The sequence below is a fragment of the Podospora pseudoanserina genome, chromosome 4, assembly GCF_035222485.1.
Source record: "Podospora pseudoanserina strain CBS 124.78 chromosome 4, whole genome shotgun sequence".
NCBI lineage: Eukaryota > Fungi > Ascomycota > Sordariomycetes > Sordariales > Podosporaceae > Podospora > Podospora pseudoanserina.
Genome location: NC_085923.1, coordinates 2,602,190 through 2,620,234, shown reverse-complemented (window position 1 = coordinate 2,620,234; position 18,045 = coordinate 2,602,190). Strand labels below are relative to the sequence as shown.

The following is an 18,045-nucleotide window of genomic DNA, read 5'->3' as shown; positions in this document are numbered from 1 at the left end:
TTGAATCTGGTTTGGGGGTGAAGAAAGAGCCTATGGTAGATACCACGCCTACCTCATTTGGTTGTCGTTGATGGAAGCAGCCGACTGCTGTAGAATGGACAATCGTCCATTCCATTGCAGCCAAGCGGAAAGGGTGCCTCGGTAGGTAGTTTATGCAGTTAAAAAGTTCGAATCAACCAAGACGAGGGTCGGAATGCACTCGAGACTCTCAAATTACGTACATTTGGAGTTTGTCTGGCACCGGGGACTCTCAAAACCGTGATTGAGAGTGACTTCCCTGTATTATTTCTGTTAGTCTGGACTGTCTTTGAAATCCCACAAGTCGCCGATACTCCAAGATGCTAATAGGTCTAAACAGTCTCACCCTCTCTTAGAGTCTGCTTCATTAGGTCGGTGCCAACACTACTGAATATTGGTTCACGAAATAGATTTGAACATGGCAAGTAGACCTTAGTTAGCATTCAACACAGCACCCATATACCCACCCTAAATTTACCCCTCCAGCTCCTCCTCCTCCCCCTTCACCTCCCCAATCACCGGCCTCAACAGTTCCGGCAACAACAAACTCGCATCCCCCTCAAACCCAAAATCCCCCTTCCTCATCCTCCCCCAGTCCTCCTCCGTAATCTCCAAATTAACAGTCACCACACTCGTCCGCCCCTTTGTCCTCGCCCGCTCAGCATACCCCGCCGCAGGATACACCGCCGAGCTCGTCCCCACGACCAAAACCATATCCACCGGCTCTTTCTCAATCCACTCCTCAATATCATCTAACATATCCTCATCTAGCATCTCCCCAAACCACACCACCCCCGGCCTCTGCAGTTCAGTCTTACAATCCGGACAATGCGGTAATTCACTCTCCCTAATCTCGGCCAACGGCTGGGCCGGATCTAGCAAAGGAAGCGGCTTTGTCGGGTCAGGATTGGACTCTGCCGCCGGGGCAAGGGCAGGACATAATGGATCGGCGATATTATAAGGGTCTTTCCAGGAGCAAGTGGTGCACTTGAGCGTGAAAAGCGAGCCGTGAAGCAGAGAGAGCTGATCGCTTGGGTGGTTGGCTCTGACGTGGAGGTCTTGATTGGGGTTAGGAACAGGGGACGGAAAGGGGGGAGATGGCTGACATACTATCTACATTCTGAGAAAGACATTTAAAACCAGGTCTCTTTCTCGCCAGCTCGGCCAGGGAGTAATGAGCCGGGTTGGGCTTGGCTGTCAAGGCCATGTGTCGGCGCTGTTGATAAATATCAGACCTGTACATCAAAGGAAAATGGGGATGGAAATGGAGTACGTAGGCGTAAAACAGCCAGACCAAACCGGGATCGGCGTCAAAGGCTTCGGGGGTGGCGAGGTCGACGGCGTTGTGGTTCCTCCATAGACCTCCGGCACCGCGGAAGGTGGGAAGGCCGGAGGCTGCGCTGAGGCCGGCGCCACAGACGGCGAGGATGCGGTTGGATTTGAGAAGTTTTTCGTGAAAGAGGGGGATGGAGCTAAGGGCTGCTCGCGAGGCGGAGGAGGCCATGGTTCTTGGTTTGGGGTTTGTGTGCTTGAGACTGGTGAGATTTGTTAGCTGGCTGGTCTTTTTCACGTAAGGAGAAAGTATGAGATGGGCAATGTTGGGTAAAGGCTTTGTGTTATAGACGTGTAAGTATGTGAAAAAGCGGCCCCTTTTCCATCAAAGGTTTAGACAAAATAGGAGATCTATTAAATAGTTCTCTACATACCTCTTACAAGCACAACTGGTTTCCGGCTTTCGTGTCTTTGTTTCCGGGAGATGACTCCGATCCAAGCCTCTCGGCTCTGGAGTCACAGTAAAAAGTCGTACACTCCAGTTACTGATATAAACCAACGCCTGACAAGGCAGCCTGTTGCCTTGCTTCCTGGCTCCCAGCCTTCTTTGTCCTGTGTCTGAGCTGAAGGGCTAAGGGGGTTCAGGTTCGGTGAGAGGTTCCCCGCATTTTGGAGCCTCACACCCCCCTTCAATCTGAATGGAGAATAGCTGCACAAGGCCCCCCAAATCGGAAGCGGGATGACCTCATGCATCTCACCGTTTTGCCAGGCATCTCGGATGCATGCAACGCTGATTGGAGATCTTGCATTGCCCCTTTGACCCCTGAAAATATTTTCCGATGAGGAACCCGGAATAGAGCCACCACTTTTACCCCTGCCGTCTTGGGATCATCAACACAAAACACTTGAAAAAGAGCCTCGTCAACTTCAATCCAATATGTCGTCTTTCCAATCGAATACATACGTTGAAGTCTCGGTATCTATTTACAACAAAAACGCTTCCAAGCTATCAAATAACAAGCAGTCATGCCACAACTTCTAAACACGCCAAAAAAAACCATAACAACATGCTCGCTCAGTATACAGACGTGCCCCCAAAAATCTTCATCTAAAAAACATTGCCTTGTCTCATCTAACAGATGCCATGACTGTTTCCTATCCGTGTCGACATATATATCTCCCGGGGACCACCGGTATTAAACTCGTATAAACATTGGGCATCGGTATTTGCTCAGCCAGCAACAAGATCCGTCAGGGCGACCGTTCTCATCACAATGTCGTGCGCACATCTCGGGGGACCACTGCTCCGCAAGGACCCAAGAGAAAGCGCGCAATGGGGGGATTGCGGAAGCGTACCCCTGCTCTTATTGCCAGACGCAAATGTAAGGAGTGTGGCGAAGACGCAAAATAGCTCCGGTGACGGGAGACAAAACTTGAAACAACCTTATATCCTCTTATCGTGTCCAAATGGCGTGTGCGTTTAGAGAACAAGGTAGCCGAGAACAGCGGCGGCACCCATGGCGGCCATGTTGCTGAGGGCAACCTTGCCGGCGGCACCGGTGGGGATGGCAGTCTCGGTCTCGGTGACCTCCTCGGTGGTGCTGGTGGGTGTGGTGGTGGCATCAGTAGTGAGGGTACCATTAGTAGCGCCGAGAGCAGTGCTAGAGGTCACGGTCTGAAGAGTGGTGGCAGAAGTGGCAGTCTTGGTGGTGGCCTTGGAGGTGACGCTGCTGCTGCTGGAAACAACACCGCTGCTCCCAATAACCTTGATGCTCTGCCAGGTGCCAGACTTGTCGCCATACTGGTACTCGGTAGCCTCCTTGTGGCCACCCATGTAGTCGATGATCTTGAGGCTCTGGTAGTACCCGTCAGAGGGTCCGTTAGAGAAGTCGGCAAGACCACCAGCCCACTCGATAGTGCCCTGGGGAGCATCCTTACGACCGGCAACCCAGGTACCGAGCTTGATCTGCATGGGGGACTGAGGATAACCGGCGCAGCCCTCAATGCCGGTGTTCTTGAGCGTGCGGACGACCTGGCCGTCAATGATCCAGTCGAGCTGCTCCGAGGTCCACTTGATGGTGTAGGTGTGGAAAGCGCCAATGGGGTCGGCGACGGGGGAGAATCCACCGCGGTCGTACGTCTCGGTGCAGCCCTTGCTGAAGTAGTTGTGTTGGACCTGGGCATTATCCCCGCCGAGCCACTCCCAGTCGATCTCATCAAGGTCGTCAGACTGGAGCACGAAGCTGGTGACGACACCGGGACCTGGGGCAGCCCTCAGAACAACATCGACCTGGCCGAAGAAGATGTAGGCGTCGCTGCCGACCGTGGGGGCCTGGTTCTCATTGGCAATGGAGAAAACAGCGCCGAGATCCTTATCGTAGGTGAGCTTGGTACCCTCGGCCTCCTTAAAGAACTTGTTCTTGCCCTGACGGAAGTCAATGTTGACGGGCTTGGACCCAACGGCCTTGCGGGCAGGGCAGTCGGCTAGATCGGGGGTGTCAGCGACACGTTCATGGCGAGATGTGGAATGTTGTCTTGAGACAGGAACTACTCACATCTCTTGGTGGGGTCACAGTCAGTGTAAGTCTGGGCAGAGACCATGGAGGCGGCGAGCGCCAGAGCGAGAAACTTGGAAAGCATGGTGTGAGAGTGTTGTGAGTGTAGGTACAGTTGAATATTCCAAGAAAGATGAGTGTGTGTTGTTGTTGTTGTTGTTGTTGTTGTTGTTGTTGTTGTTGATTAGTAGTTGGTGGTGATGTATGCGCTGATGCGGGTCAAGTGATGGCTGATGATTGAAAAAGAGCACGAGGCAAGTGGTGATGATGAGCGAGTGTATAAAAGAGAAAAGTGCCAGTGAGGCTGTGAACGAGAGACTGAAGAAGCGTGGGCAACACGAGCCTTGGTGTTGGCAGTTCGTGTATGCGTGAGTTTGTCTGCTGACGATGGGGGATGGGGATGGGGAAAAACGAGAGAGGTTGACAAACGGGGACCCATCATCGCTTTCAATGTTCCTTCCAGCAGCGCCGAGCCCCTTTCCCACCGGGGTCCCAACCTCTCACGCCTTTGTTGGCCGCTGGGGGCATCTGAGCCGCCGACGGCCGAAATTCAGCAATGTCACCTGCCAACCCTGCCAAGGGAGCGCATGTTGTCTCCGTTGACAGGCCAATCAGGCCAATCAGAGGCGCGTATGCAGGGAAGACCCCTAGATGCTGCCCAGCCAGTGGCACTGCTGAGGCACACGTCCCAGGAAGGAAAGCTAGCCTTGGCATTCAAGGGGTGTCGGACGCTACTAACCCCATGTTTTGGGATTTTGAAGTGATGGCGAGTGGCCTGCCTGGGCTAGCCCAGTCTGGGCAAGATGATAATACGAGAGAGTTAGTCACCACCATGATCTAGAGGTATTGAGATAAAATAAGGTGAGGACTGAGGATGGCCCAGAAGAAGTGGACAAAATGTCGTGTCCCAGAGATATTGCTCTGCGTTGTGTAACCATTTTTGTGCTCACATCAGATCGTGTGCAACGTGGGCGTGCTTCCCGTGGAAAAAGTCTTGGAGCCAAGCACTCCAAGATGAGGCGGCAGCGTTGCTTATGAAAATTGAAATGAGAAGGAGTTGTTGCCTACCGAATTTCCCAAAACACGAGACTCGGACCCCGACGGCGGGTGAAAAACTACCGGCCACGTACCGGCGCTATCGAATCGCCTTTTCCCAGCTGATGGGAAAGCTGGAAGCAAAAGAAGCACTTGGCCGTGTCATATCAAAACTCGATATTGTTCTTGTTGTCATTATTTCAGAGGCCGTGGGCCGCACTGGCGCAAACAAACATCAACGCCGCATGGTCGATCCGGCCCCCGTGCAATGCCCGTGCTCGAAATGTTGTCTATCGACCAATCTAGTGGCAGTTCGTGATCGATCTCCCAGCGCTTGGTGGTGGAGGACGGTTGGGTTGACGAGGTTGGTCGCTGCCGCCCCACGTTGCCCGCATCCAGGCCCGCTCTCCGGAGACCGACGCCCCCGCCGGCGTCCTCCTGCACGCCATGCAAACAACCTCAAGTCAAAGGCCAGCGGTGAGACCAACAGGAAAAGCGTTGATCCCGCCCATTGCCACTGTACCAGTCACCGAAACAACATCTCGCCCTTGTACGAAACGGTGAGCGAATCTGCGGTGGTTCTATGGTGTTCGCATCCTGGCCGCTGAAACAGGAGAACAGCAAGGGGCATCTTCCTTCTTGTAATTTTTCCTCGCATTTTTTTCCCCGCGGCCGAACGGTTCGTACGACGTTAGCGCGCCACCTATGGCAACGGAGCCGTTATTCTGGATGTCGGATCACATCCGCCCAGTCTCCGGTTTCATGGTTTCATGGACTTTCTCTTCTTCTTTGGTGCCCGCCGAGGAAACATGATTTATTTCAGAGGCCATTTCCGTCATAGCGAAGAGGGTCAGATGGCGAGGAAGGAGGCCACTTACAACGTTGCATATCCCTTTTTTGGCATATGACAAGAAACATGTCTCGCTCGCAGCATGTCACTTGGTGGCTCTAGAAGGGTTGACTGAGACACCGACTTTTGTGCTCACTCAGTCAGCAACAAATTGTCTACCGACTTGCTGTCACTCATCACGCGTTTAAAGTGTGGCAGTGCGCTTGGGTTCGCATTGAAAACCTTCTTGGACTTCTCAGCCCAACCAAAATACGATGTCGCATTCAACGCACAAGATCTCGGCAGTTCCCAAGTCTGTTTTCGACTGCGCCTGTTGCTAACATGATGCTAGCTCGGAGCATGCTTTCTGCTATGATTATCGACAAAGGTTTTTCGAGAGCTCAGCCCTACGAGACGGCAAGAAATGAAGTCTAGACGAGAATATGGAGACAAGAGCTCTCCCGGTTTTCTGGGCCACTACGGGACGGCCGTTGCAGCGGGTGGATAACTGCCTCGGCGGGACGTTGTGAAACCCGGACTACGAGTGAACACGGGTAGCTCAGCTCATCGCATCTCCATCTCCATAGTCTCTATTTTTGGGTTGCTATAACAGGTTGAGTGTGGGCTGATATAGATGCCTCAGTATCATATGGTTCCAATATTTTCTATTTACCCGGTGCGGCCTCCACGCCTTCTTGTGACTGGAAAGAAGAAGATCCTGAGACGCATGCCAAGATGGCAGGCGGTAGGAAGTTCTCCATGAGCCAACCGCCGTTACTTTTGCAGCGAGCAGCACATTCGCAAATTTGGATGGATATGGGTTGTGAATTCTGCAATGGCAAAAAGACAGAGCAAGCTAGTAAAAAGGCAAAAGGTTGTGGTTAACTCTCCCGCCGGGAATTGAACCCGGGTCTCGAGCGTTGTTGGATGACAAGCTCACATACTGACCACTATACTACGGAAGATTTACAGATGTGATCATCTGTCGTAGCTGGTTTGCTGAGAATGGATCGAGGATTTGGCCTCTATATCAGGAGTCATTCCAACAACACTAGGTAGTTCACATGCATAAACTTCGGTCCCTACCCAGACTGACATCATCGTCAACGACTTCAAACTCAGGTCGTTCTCACTCACACAATGAGCTCGGCAAGCATCAACCACCCGACTTCTCTCTCACGGGTGCAACAACACTATCCAAATATCTCTCGGTACAGCCCGAAAAACCACCTGTCACATCACCACCACACCTTTTCCAGACCAACCACAGGTGCGCGTCAGGTTGCCGTGATGTCACAGATATTTAAACCAAACGACTCTGGGTGCTGCAGAACTTCAGAGATGTTACGCAACGCAAGACATGCATGGAGCCTGCTGATCGATGTACTGCAGGATCACGACCGCCGCATGCAGTCTGTCGTGACCGTTTGTGTGTCACAACGCCTTGCCTGATTCTCTCTGAGGAAAAAGGCGGGGATTTGAGGGTTTGAGCATAAGACATAGCTGGTGATATCGCTATCTTTGCTCCCTTGGGTAGGATGAAATCATTGAAGGTCGTATCGCGAAAGTTCCCCCATTCTCACCTCACGGACCGATTCGGCCGGGTCAGGAACTTGGGATCAGGTACCACAGATTCAGTGACGGATTGACATTGGCATGATTGAGCTATCTATGACCGCAGCAGTTCAAACCATCGAAACCTTGTCTTCGCCTGTCCTTTCGCCCTTGGCGGCAAGATCTGGCAGCTTGGATGATACCACAGCATCAATCTCTGTTCTCCAAGCCAGCGCACAGCTGTCAGAAGAACCAGAGATGGCAGGTGAGGCCAATTGCCTGGACGATCATCACCATCACTATGTTTGTGTCGGTCGCACACATGCAGCGGAACGCTGGGTGAGCTTGTCTTTGGATGCCAATGTGTTTGCCCGCACACTCCGACTTTCCCCTCTCTAAGGTATCTCGCTGTTGTCTGGCTGGTGGTCGTTGGTAGTTCAACGTTGGAAGACAAGCTGCTCAACCACACTGTTGACAGCTAACCCCCCACCGGCTCTTCTCTTTCATGCCTCCCTTTTTCTGCTCGCCCGTCGAATTACCCGGGTTTCACCGTCGGAGCAACTCCGTTGAGTTGAGGGAAACCAGCCACAACACGGCCATCTCCACCAGAAAGTACCAGGACGATATCAACATGTCCGTCGACAGAATAAGAGCAATTGACAAGATTGAAAAGCTCCCACCGCCTGTAGACGACGACGAGGATAAGCATGAGCTCGGTGTTTCTCTCCAACCTTATACTTCTAGCCAACATGGACCCAGAAACCAGGATAGACGAGGCAGCACCTTACTGGGCGACGTCATTGTCGAGATCGACCCTGTTGTTGAGAAGCGGGTCAGGAGGAAGTTTGACAAGACGCTGGTCGTGCTGGTGTTTCTGGCTTATATGCTTGCCTTTCTTGATCGGTCCAATATTGGGAATGCGCAGAATGCGGGAATGGGCAATGATCTTGGGTTTGACGATGAGCACTATCAGTGGCTGCTCACCATATTCTACATACCGTATAGTAAGTGCCTTATGCTCGTTTCTTGGACTTGGTGCTGACAGCTTCTCAGTCTTGTTTGAAGGCTTTGCCCTCATGTGGAAGATCATGCCTCCTCGTATGCCTGCCTCCTATTTTCTCCTAACACATCAGATCCTAACCCAACCCAGATATCTGGGCCACCATAACAGTAGCAACCTGGTACTCCCCCCTCACCTCCCCCCTTTTCCACCCGCTAACCGTCTCCCCAGGGGCCTTGCCTCAACCCTCCAATCCGCCGCCCCCAACTGGCAATCCCTCATGGTCTGCCGCTGGTTCCTCGCCATGGCCGAAGCCGGCTTCGCCCCTGGCGTTCCCTACCTCCTATCCTTCTTCTACCGCCGCCGCGAACTCGGCCTCCGCTGCGGCATCTTCCTCTCCGCCGCCCCCCTCGCAACAACCTTCGCCGGCGCCCTCGCTTACGCCATAACCAGCACCCCTTCGCCCCCTCTCCCGCCCTGGCGCCTCCTCTTCCTAATCGAAGGCCTCCCCACCCTCATCTTAGCCATCATCCTCTACTTCCACCTCCCCTCCTCCCCCACCACCGCCCCGGTCCTGACCCCAACCGAACTTTCCGTCGCCAAAGCCCGTTTATCCCTCCACACCCCCCAGCAAGGTCAAACCCCCACCGGCTGGCGAAGCATCTCCCCCCGCGAAATCCTCTCCACCTTTGAAAGTCTGCAAACCCTCCTCCCCTCTCTAATGTACTTCTCCCTCAACGTCTCCTTCTCCTCTTTACCTGTATTCCTCCCCTCCATCCTCTCCTCCATGTCCCTTTCCCCAAACACCTCCACCGCACAGGGTCTCACCGCCCCGCCTTACTTCCTCTCCTTTCTCATCTGCATCCTGTCCACTTACCTCGCCGACAAAACCCAGCAACGCGGCCTGACAATCATTTGTCTTTCCCTCGTCGGCGGGGCGGGGTACGTGCTACTAGCAACCCTGCCAGAACACCTCGTTTCGGTCCGGTATTTTTCTGTTTTTTTGGCTGCCGGGGGTGTCTTTCCTAGTATAGCCAATGTCCTTCCGTGGACGTTGAATAACCAGGGGAGCGACACCAAACGGGGGGTGGGCATCGCGGTGCTGAATATGGTCGGGCAGTGCGGGCCGCTGTTGGGGACGAGGCTGTTCCCCGAGAGGGACAGGCCTGGGTATACAAAGGGGATGGTGGTCTGTGCGATGTTTATGTTTGTTAATGCCGGGCTGGCGGCGGGGTTGAGGTGGCATTTTGCGAGGAAAAATAAGAGGCTGGAGGAGAGGGAGAGGGCTCAGGTGGTGTTGAGGGTGGGGGATGGAGGGAGGAGGGAGAATGGGGAGAGGGAGGGGATGGTTGGGTTTAGGTATGTTTTGTGATGAGGGGCTTGTTGGAATACCCCAAAAGGCAGTGATTGGGGTATACTGACTTGCAAGGGAAATAATGAGATGTGATGAGTTTTCATGACGGTAGGGATGGTATTGTTTCTTTGTTTATCCAATGTTTATCTGTTTGATGACAGTGCCTATGCTTGGGAGCCCAATCCTTAGTCTCTGAACTGCCCCTGAGGCAGATACTGCCAGTTCGAGACATATGCCGGTGTCGTCCCATTTCTCCCGTTATTCGTGGCATATACGCCAAGGAGCACCCCTATTTCAGCGAGTTAGCAACACAATGATATCCCCTAATCTTCCATGGAGAACCTACCAGTAAAACCCCAACTAACAGGCTCATTACTCGCATACAACAACGTCTGCATCAAGCTCTGTCTCCCCGCTGGCCCAACACTGAAGCTGTAATGAGTCCTATTCGCAGCCTTGATCTCCAACCTCAGTTTTCCATCTCTCCAAGCCTTGGGCACAGGGGCAATGATGGGCTTCGGAACAGGCACGTAGGATTCCCCCCTGAACCTGATCTGCGGAATCAGAGCCTCCTCTTCTTGTCCCGCGGGCTGTCCCGGCAAGAGAGTCGCAGTGCTGGCACTTGGAGGCAGCAGCACGATCCCAATGTCGAGATGGTGGTTCTGTGTCAAGAAAGCAGATACACCGGCTTCTTCTTCGATGGCTGTGGGAGAAAAGTCAAGGTCGACGGAGAAAGTAAAAAGTGTGTCTTGCTGTCGGCGCGAGATGAAGCTCTGACCACCTGGGCCGGCGTAATTCCCATTCAGAGCGGTCAGGTTGATGTTCGAAGGGTTGATTCGCAGAGTGTTTGGCTTCTCAGGCGGCGAGATGGTAAAGGAGGATGGATTGGGGTAACGCCAGTGCGTGATGTGGGCTGGGAGAGCGGTATCGTTGGAGAAGGTGAGAATCTCGGGTGTCGGATGGTTGACAAATGGCCTAAAGCATGAGGAAAATCGAGATTAGCTAGGCGCATGACGAGCAGAAGTTGCGAATTCACAACTTACCCCACCCCTTTGATATCCCGTGCCGCAGGCGGCAGAGGCCAACCGCTCACTTCACCGCTGATGGGTGTCCAAACTGGGTACTCTCCCTCAGGCCAGGATACAGCCGTCATGATAGTTTCCCGTCCCATGGGATAGTGTATGTATTCAGGACCTGAGCGAGTGGACAAAGCAACACCCCACCAGTTTCCATTGCCATCATGAAAGAGATCCGCATGGCCTACGGTTTGGACTGTTGACGGGGGTGTAAGTCAATCGAACCACTGCTGTTATGGGTTATTCGGCGCTTACAAAGACTTGAGGTATTGGCATTGGACAAGACTGGGTTGTTCACATATGACTCGTAGGGTCCAGAAACATTCTTTGAGCGAGCCATCGTGACCATGTGGTTAACACCAGTTCCACCTAGAAGAGGGTCAGCTTAGTCCACTTGGACAGAATATATGGGTTGCCGTATTCTTACCCTCTGCAGCCAGGAGATAATACCATCCATCCTTGTGGTAGATATGCGGTCCTTCAGGGGCAAGGCCGCCGGTTCCGTTCCATATGACGTTCCATTCGCCAACTTCTCCCGTGTCAAGGTTGACTTCCGCTTGTTCAATGTAAGGTCTTTAACAGCCATGGTCAGCCCACACCATTTCAAAGTTCAAATAGTTAAAGCAGTACATACCCAACTTGCCATGCGTGGGCGGCGTTGATGTAAGCCTTTCCATCCACATCCCAAAAAGGCTCAGGATCGTAACCAGTAAGATTGAAGTGGATGGCATTCGACCACGAGGCTGGGTCGTACGGATCCTTGCCCTTGAAGATAATCTGCCAAGCAGAAAAAGATAAGCATCCTCTTCGAAGAACAGGTGGTGGGGAAGACATACGTTATCCCATCTGGTAAAATCTGCCTGAGGGCGGTCATCATCTACCAGTGTCGTGACAAGCCAAAAAGTGTCATCGTGAAATCTGATGGTCGGTGCCCAAATGCCACTTCAGGCTGTCAGCCATGATACTGTCCTCAGTTAGATCGATTCAATTCCTACCTGGTTGATCTATTCGTCTCCGCCAGCCTGGGGAGTTGCTCCTTGCGGTTCAGCACATGCCCAATCAGCTTCCAGTTCTGCAGGTCCTTGCTCGCGTGAATAGGAATTCCTGGAAAGGCATTGAAACTCGACGAAGCACAAAAAAAGGTATCATCCCACTCAGGGACAAAGATACAACTTGGATCCGGATAGAAGCCCGGGAATATCGGGTTGTAGATGGTGGAGTTGGCCGCGTGCCCCAACGAAGCTGAGAGACAGGCTGACAAGCCCAGTATAAAGAGTGACTTCATGGTAACCAACTTCAACGTTGTCCATCTCTCTGAGAAATGTCTCATGCCAAAGACGATACATGGTCAATATGTACCCGAGTCGTCACCAGCAACCTGGTAGTTGGGCCCCGCACGTGGAGGAGATCAACGTGGGGTTGCCGGATAAAGGGGGTAAACAGCGGGATGGCCCATCGCCGGGTATAAAATAGGTACCGAACGTTTAGGCAGCTGGTTAAGCATAAGGACTGTTACCATGCCAATCTGTGGTGTTTTGGTACATCTCGTCGATGTAGAGAGATTGCTGGTTGTTGAATGAGGGTACGGTTTCCAAGATGCTGCCATGGTCGGTGAAAGCTGCCAGGCATCAATAGCTCTGCCATACTACAGAAAAAAAGAATTGAAGTTTCAGATACTCCACAACTAATTCTAGTACATGTGATGGGGTTGCCCATGGGAATGTAGGAACGTGAGAAGTCGCAGGGCCGCTGCGGGGAAGGAGCCATGCAAGGTACATCAATATGGAAAGGGAACGCCCGCCTTGGCTATGCGTCATGAACTACAGCAGATCCGGATGAAAGCTCAAATCATTGTTTTAAGAGCTTAACGTGATCCTACTGGCTGTGTCATCCGGTTAGCTTAAGTCGCGTGGTGTGTGTGAGTTGAGGTCTCACAGAAGCTCAAGCATGGAAGCTCATGACAGTGCCCAGTGCAGACGAACTCAACCATCCCATGTCAGCAAGAGATACCTCATTCAAAACTTGATGGCACATGTTCCAGCGCAGGAAATACAATGATAAGGGAGCCTTCACTTGCCAGAGAACCTGTTGGTTTTGGCCAAGCTCGCCTCACTTCTATCAAACCTCTTGCACAATACTAACGTCACCTTCGAGACCTAACATGGGTAAAATCCTGTCAAAGTTGTCCCGGTCGGTATCCGAAATGAGCTTTGGCAAGGAAAACAAAATCTCAAACAGCAACGCCAACCACCACTCCGACTCGGACAACACCTTCGCCATCCACCCTTCCGTTCCTGGCAATCTCGAGGTCAAGTACCAGAAAGTCAAATTCCGTGGTTCATGGCCTGATGGAGGATCCGGTTGGGGTGGAGGATATAGTGGGGGTGGAGGAGACGAAGAGGGTGGTGACTGAGAAACAAGCTGGACACCCGACGTTATATAGCAACTCAGGAAATTCAAATTTGGTCGAGACACCAATGTTGAAGATGTCGAATACACTACAGACAAAGGGTTAGGGAAAGTAAACATAAGTATTCCATGCCAAGATATATCTACGCTAGAAGCCCACTAAGAACGCCACCTTTGCACCCCGGCCGGCAACTGGGTGTCAGGGGTCTGTTAGCTGCGTCACTCGCTAAACTCCCGCGCTCCTCAACATGGACGGAACCTCAACCTTTGATCACGGCGCGATCGCCCACCGTCGAGCGCGCTGACCATCTGGAGTATTCAACCGTCAACTAACACAATCATCGAGCCTATCCATCCATCGCGCCTTCAAATAACCCACCAGAATCCCCTTACGCACCTACTCCCTCCAATCAACCCCCCGCCCACCTTCAAAATGCAAGGCTTCAACATGGGCCGCTACGTCCCCCCAGACCTCGAAGGCCTCCTCACCTCAGGCAACCCCCTCCACAAAAAACATCCCCTCGGCTCCCGCGCCTCCAAACCCGGCCTCCTCACCGTCCGCTTCGAGATGCCTTTCCCCATCTGGTGCGCCACCTGCCCCCAACCAACCCTCATCCCCCAAGGCGTCCGCTTCAACGCCTCCAAGTCTCGCTCCGGCTCCTACCACACCACCCCAATCTACACCTTCACCCTCCGCCACCCCCCTTGCTCCGGCACCATCACCATCCAGACCGACCCCAAAAACACAGACTATGTCGTCCTCTCGGGCGCCCGGAGACAAAACGTCGCTACCTCGACTGATGATTTAGTCACGACGAGCATCAAGACGCAGAGGGAAAAGGAAGAGGAGAGGGAGACGGCGTTTGGGAAGCTGGAAAAGACGATTGCGGATAGGGAGCAGGCGAGGGATGCGACGGTTAGGATAGATGAGTTGCGGGATAGTAATGAGAGGCTGTGGGAGGACCCGTTTACTGCCAACAGGAGGCTGAGGGCGGGGTTCAGGGAGGGGAGGAAGAGGCGGGAACGGGAGGGGGAGAGGGATGAGGGGATAAGGGAGAGGATGGGGTTGAGGATCAAGTTGCTTCCTGAAAGGGAGGAGGATGGGTTGAGGGCGGGATTGGTTGATTTTGGGGGTGTGTCCGAGGGGAACGAGGGGATGGGGGTGGAGAGGGTTTTGGCGAGGCCGTTGTTTGAGGATGGGAAAAAGAAAGAGGGGCTTAAAAAGGAGGGAAAGGGGAGGTTGAAGAGGGAGATTAAGGCTGACAGGATGAGGGAGAGTTTGGTGGAGGAGATTAGGACAAATACCAGGGCGATGAAAGACCCGTTCTTGGTTGCTTTTGGGAATAACAAAAGCAGCAGGGACAAGGGGGGTGGTTTGCTTCCTGGGTTGAAGAAAAGGAAGCGGGGGGCAGAGGACGAGGGTGAGAAACCGATACCAGCACTGGCACCGATGCAGCCAGAAGATACCCTCGCTGGAGATGGCAAAGGGGAGCTTAAGCCGACAGCACCTGCAGGGCAGCGTGCTCTACTCGTGAGTTACGACTCTGACTCGGCTTAACTCCCGGAGGGACACGGAAAAGGTTTGCATTTTGTTTTATCTGCATAGCATAGCGATGATACCTCATACTCATGAAAAGATTGATTGTTTTTCGCTTTCCCCATTTGTCGGTACCTAGCGGCTTTGACTACAACTGCAACTACAACTACAACTTGGGATACTATTAGTCAAGTCATACTCTGTCTTATCGGCGCTGATTGACTGGCTGCAGCTTGCTCCAGATCTGTAGCTGCTGCCTCACTCTACAACACTAGCAGTCGTTGTAAAAGTCGCTCTATAACTTGATCCTGAACATATATAGTGAAGTCGCCTAAACTGTGTGCAGTCAGGTTCACAGTCTGACTGTTTCTCACACAAGCCAACCTCAAACTCTTTGTTGCCGGAAGTCCGGAGCCAAGCAAACCAAACAACACATTCACAGCCTCCGAGTGTGCATCAACCTCCAAGAAAAGAAAAACAATGGATATCAAAACCAGGAACCAGAACCGTTAGAAAACCCTTAGTACCGTACCAAGCCATTGCAACTCCCTTATCCACCCATACCTGTAGTCCATCCATGATTTGGTCAAGACGAAAAAGCATTCAACACACCACTGGAGTACCCCTCAAAAACAAACGACGAATCCAACCCTATACATCATCCATCTTACCAGCTGGCTGCTGTTCCTCATCGTCGTCGTCGAAACTCGCCACCGAGGACAGATCGTCGTCGTCTTCGCTTTCGGCGCCGGCATCGTCGGCTGCTTCTTTGCTGGCGTACTTCTGGACGTACTCTGTCATTGGGATATCGTCAGCAATTTCGTACTTGTCCATTTACGACCCGAGGATTCCGGTAAAAGCGAGTGACCGTAAAAAGAGAGCAGAAAGGCTACTCACCCTTGACCTTGATATCATAGCTTTTCGGCTCCCTCATCAACAGCGCTGCCGCCTCCCCATTCAGCGGATCCGTCGGGTTCGGGTAGCGCAGCAGCTGCGGGAGGAAGACTTCGAAAATATTGATCATGTCGAACATGGGCGACCAGGTTTGGTTGATGACGTCGAGGCAGACCGATCCAGACCTATAATCCCCCAGTCGTTAGCCTCTCATTCCAATCTTGCCTATATGCTTCCGTGTGGTCAAACTTACAGCTCATCAATATTAGGGTGAAAAATCCTGTTCACGAACCCAATACTCGGCGACTTATACGGGTACTGATCAGGGAGCTCGACATGAACCTTCCAGACACCACCTTCGAAGGGAGCTGCACAGGGTTAGCTATCCCACCTCTTTTATCGAGCAGATATCACATACTCTCAGTAGGCCCCTTGAACCGCACGTAAAACTCCTGCCTATCGTTCCACCACTCGCATCAGTCATCAAGGTTCCCATCTTGCAAACCATCGCACCGTGTGGAGTATCGGGCCGCTGTAGCCATCGTCGTGGCGTCGAGCTTGACTTACACTGCAAATTAAAGCATAACCTGTTAGCATCCCACCGCATCAAGTCCCTTGCCCCAAGCTGTCGGGTATATGTATGTATACGTACTATTATCATTGACCAAGGTGACCTCATAATCGCTCATGAACCTATCGACCCATTTCCCATCAGTCCTGGTTATTTATCACCCTCCCTCGCAGGTAGACGTACAGCTTCATGACATCTGTCTCGATGCGGCGACGCGGGGAAGCCATCTTTGCCAACTGGGATCGCTACGTTACCAGTCGTTTGGGATGGTGTGGCTTTCAAAGGGACACGCCCGCGTGGAGTTTTCGGCGTCGGTCTTGTCAAAATCGAGGAGTTTGAGTTAGCGGGTGGCAACTGGCAGGGCGTTCGAGGTTTGAGGGATCGGTGTTAGGAAAGGAAGAGAGGATGTAATATACTAGTAGCAAGCAGAGCCACAGCAGGATAGGTATAGCGTAAAAGGAGGAGATCAATCCCAAAGGTGTTTTTTTTTCTCGCTGGCCTACCTTAATGGTTTTCTTTTTGGAGTTGGCAGGCGCGCACTTGCGAAAGAGGCGAGCGAGGGCTGCTGCTATTAGGGGTCGACGATCGGATCGGTTGACTCAGCTGGGTGGTGGTGGTGGTGGTGGTCTTATGGTGTACTAGCAGCGGTGGGTGTGGCACGTAGTGTTAATGCGGGATGCGGGGAATGGGGGGTCTTTTATCTGTAGTTGTTTGATGTGTTGTACCTGAATGGCGGCTTCTTGTTTCTGCCTTATTAGGTGCCGTTTTATGCAGTTACAGAGAGAGGCGTTGAAGGGCTTGCGATTTTATTGGAAAGGGGGCAAAAGGGGAAGGGAAATGATTGCTTCATGAGGTGGTGGTCCCTTTCAAAGGTCACGACGTCAGACAGTGGAAGTCACCCGCCTGCAGCAGCCTCAAGGTGGATGCGTTGCCCGCCCGCTCTGGGCCTCTTCCAGCCGCTCGGACAATTGCCAGTTGCTCCGAGAGAGAGAGAGATTCGATGAGGCCACCCAAGTACAGGAGAAGCCAAAACCAAGAGTATCTCGCAATGGTTGGCTTTTAGGCCATCACACCAATTTTGCAATCAACAACCCAACTGCCCGATATTGCCGATCTCTCTTGTTCCTGGATTCCATTTGGATGTATGAATGGACATTCATGAGTGTTCGATGAGGTGTCAGTGATCGGTGGAGACAGATGACGCCATGCGATTGGAGGGCCTAAGCATTTGGGAAGAGTTGATGTTGGCCCGATGGCGGTCAGGTCTCAGGCACGCCTTTGTCTTCTTTCAACGGGCCCCTTAGTCCGGACTGACAGTCAAGTTTCCAACATACAGAATATCCAGGCTTTGATCTCATGTATACCGATATCTTGTCAAAGAGACCACTTTAAAGCAACCCGGGCCTGCCGGGTAGTCCACTCGGAGTTAAACAGACAAGTACGGCGAAGCGGGGTAGGGAACAGCCATCTCCTCACCTTTTGTAGATGGGCATACGACACCATAACCCAATGGGCGGTAGCTGAGGGCGAACGGCAATGGCACAGGCGGAGTAGTCACGCGTGCCTGGCCGGTAACATTTGATCCTCAGAGCTGACCCGGAATCGGGCATGCAAATCGACGGCTTGGCTCCGGTTTTCTGGCTTTTGCTGTTGCAAGTCCAAAATGTTGGAGGGGTAAGAAATCTTTGAACTCCGCTCACAACATAGTCTTATTAAAAGACTCAATATCAAAAGTACATCTGACACCAAAACAACCACAATGGCCCCAAGGCTGAGAGTAGATAACACAATCAATAACAAGGCTGCCACTTCAGCTGATCGATGCATGGAAGTGTTGAAAGATGTCTGATGGAAAAGCACTCGGCGAAACCACTGCCTCGGCTCCAGCGGCCCCAGTTCCAGCTCACCGTTCATGACCAATCATGTTCCACCCCGATCGCC

At 52.5% G+C, this 18,045-nt stretch overlaps 7 protein-coding genes and 1 non-coding gene across 8 annotated transcripts; 2 read left to right on the top strand and 6 right to left on the bottom strand.

Annotated features, from left to right (window-relative positions):
- Positions 1 to 492: 492 nt before the first annotated feature.
- Positions 493 to 1,522, bottom strand: QC764_407390 (uncharacterized protein; the record flags this gene model as incomplete). The annotated part of the gene is made up of 3 exons (XM_062947030.1): positions 493 to 1,076; positions 1,129 to 1,234; positions 1,292 to 1,522. 3 exons carry the CDS (start codon positions 1,520 to 1,522, stop codon positions 493 to 495), a joined length of 921 nt encoding a protein of 306 aa, XP_062800668.1.
- A 1,248-nt stretch (positions 1,523 to 2,770) lies between these two features.
- Positions 2,771 to 5,618, bottom strand: QC764_407400 (uncharacterized protein; the record flags this gene model as incomplete). The annotated part of the gene is given in 4 exon segments (XM_062947031.1): positions 2,771 to 3,774; positions 3,846 to 4,016; positions 4,034 to 4,639; positions 4,914 to 5,618. 2 exon segments carry the CDS (start codon positions 3,928 to 3,930, stop codon positions 2,771 to 2,773), a joined length of 1,089 nt encoding a protein of 362 aa, XP_062800667.1. The 5' UTR covers positions 3,931 to 4,016; positions 4,034 to 4,639; positions 4,914 to 5,618.
- Positions 5,619 to 6,594: 976 nt separating this feature from the next.
- On the bottom strand, positions 6,595 to 6,674 carry QC764_0068290. Its single transcript has one exon. It is a non-coding gene; the product is annotated as a tRNA-Asp (tRNA).
- Positions 6,675 to 6,826: 152 nt separating this feature from the next.
- Positions 6,827 to 9,950, top strand: QC764_0068270 (uncharacterized protein). The gene is made up of 4 exons (XM_062940605.1): positions 6,827 to 8,267; positions 8,317 to 8,361; positions 8,414 to 8,444; positions 8,495 to 9,950. Exons 1-4 carry the CDS (start codon positions 7,769 to 7,771, stop codon positions 9,633 to 9,635), a joined length of 1,716 nt encoding a protein of 571 aa, XP_062800665.1. The 5' UTR covers positions 6,827 to 7,768; the 3' UTR covers positions 9,636 to 9,950.
- QC764_0068280 (uncharacterized protein) lies at positions 9,137 to 9,721 on the bottom strand (the record flags this gene model as incomplete). The annotated part of the gene is made up of 2 exons (XM_062940606.1): positions 9,137 to 9,454; positions 9,686 to 9,721. 2 exons carry the CDS (start codon positions 9,719 to 9,721, stop codon positions 9,137 to 9,139), a joined length of 354 nt encoding a protein of 117 aa, XP_062800666.1.
- Positions 9,803 to 12,895, bottom strand: QC764_407420 (uncharacterized protein; the record flags this gene model as incomplete). Its single annotated transcript, XM_062947032.1, has 9 exons — positions 12,771 to 12,895; positions 11,689 to 12,674; positions 11,530 to 11,635; positions 11,328 to 11,470; positions 11,121 to 11,266; positions 10,949 to 11,062; positions 10,661 to 10,889; positions 9,964 to 10,592; positions 9,803 to 9,906 (listed from the first exon to the last, which is right to left on the bottom strand). Exons 2-9 carry the CDS (start codon positions 12,021 to 12,023, stop codon positions 9,803 to 9,805), a joined length of 1,806 nt encoding a protein of 601 aa, XP_062800664.1. The 5' UTR covers positions 12,024 to 12,674; positions 12,771 to 12,895.
- Positions 12,896 to 13,535: 640 nt separating this feature from the next.
- saf4 lies at positions 13,536 to 14,660 on the top strand (the record flags this gene model as incomplete). The annotated part of the gene is made up of 1 exon (XM_062947033.1): positions 13,536 to 14,660. The coding sequence occupies one exon, from the start codon at positions 13,536 to 13,538 to the stop codon at positions 14,658 to 14,660; it is 1,125 nt and encodes a 374-aa protein (XP_062800663.1).
- A 171-nt stretch (positions 14,661 to 14,831) lies between these two features.
- Positions 14,832 to 17,921, bottom strand: ubc8 (ubiquitin-conjugating enzyme E2 H). Its single transcript, XM_062947034.1, has 8 exons — positions 17,581 to 17,921; positions 16,608 to 17,508; positions 16,288 to 16,420; positions 16,186 to 16,226; positions 15,939 to 16,101; positions 15,787 to 15,889; positions 15,537 to 15,718; positions 14,832 to 15,433 (listed from the first exon to the last, which is right to left on the bottom strand). The coding sequence occupies exons 4-8, from the start codon at positions 16,210 to 16,212 to the stop codon at positions 15,291 to 15,293; spliced, it is 618 nt and encodes a 205-aa protein (XP_062800662.1). The 5' UTR covers positions 16,213 to 16,226; positions 16,288 to 16,420; positions 16,608 to 17,508; positions 17,581 to 17,921; the 3' UTR covers positions 14,832 to 15,290.
- Between the last annotated feature and the right edge of the window lie 124 nt (positions 17,922 to 18,045).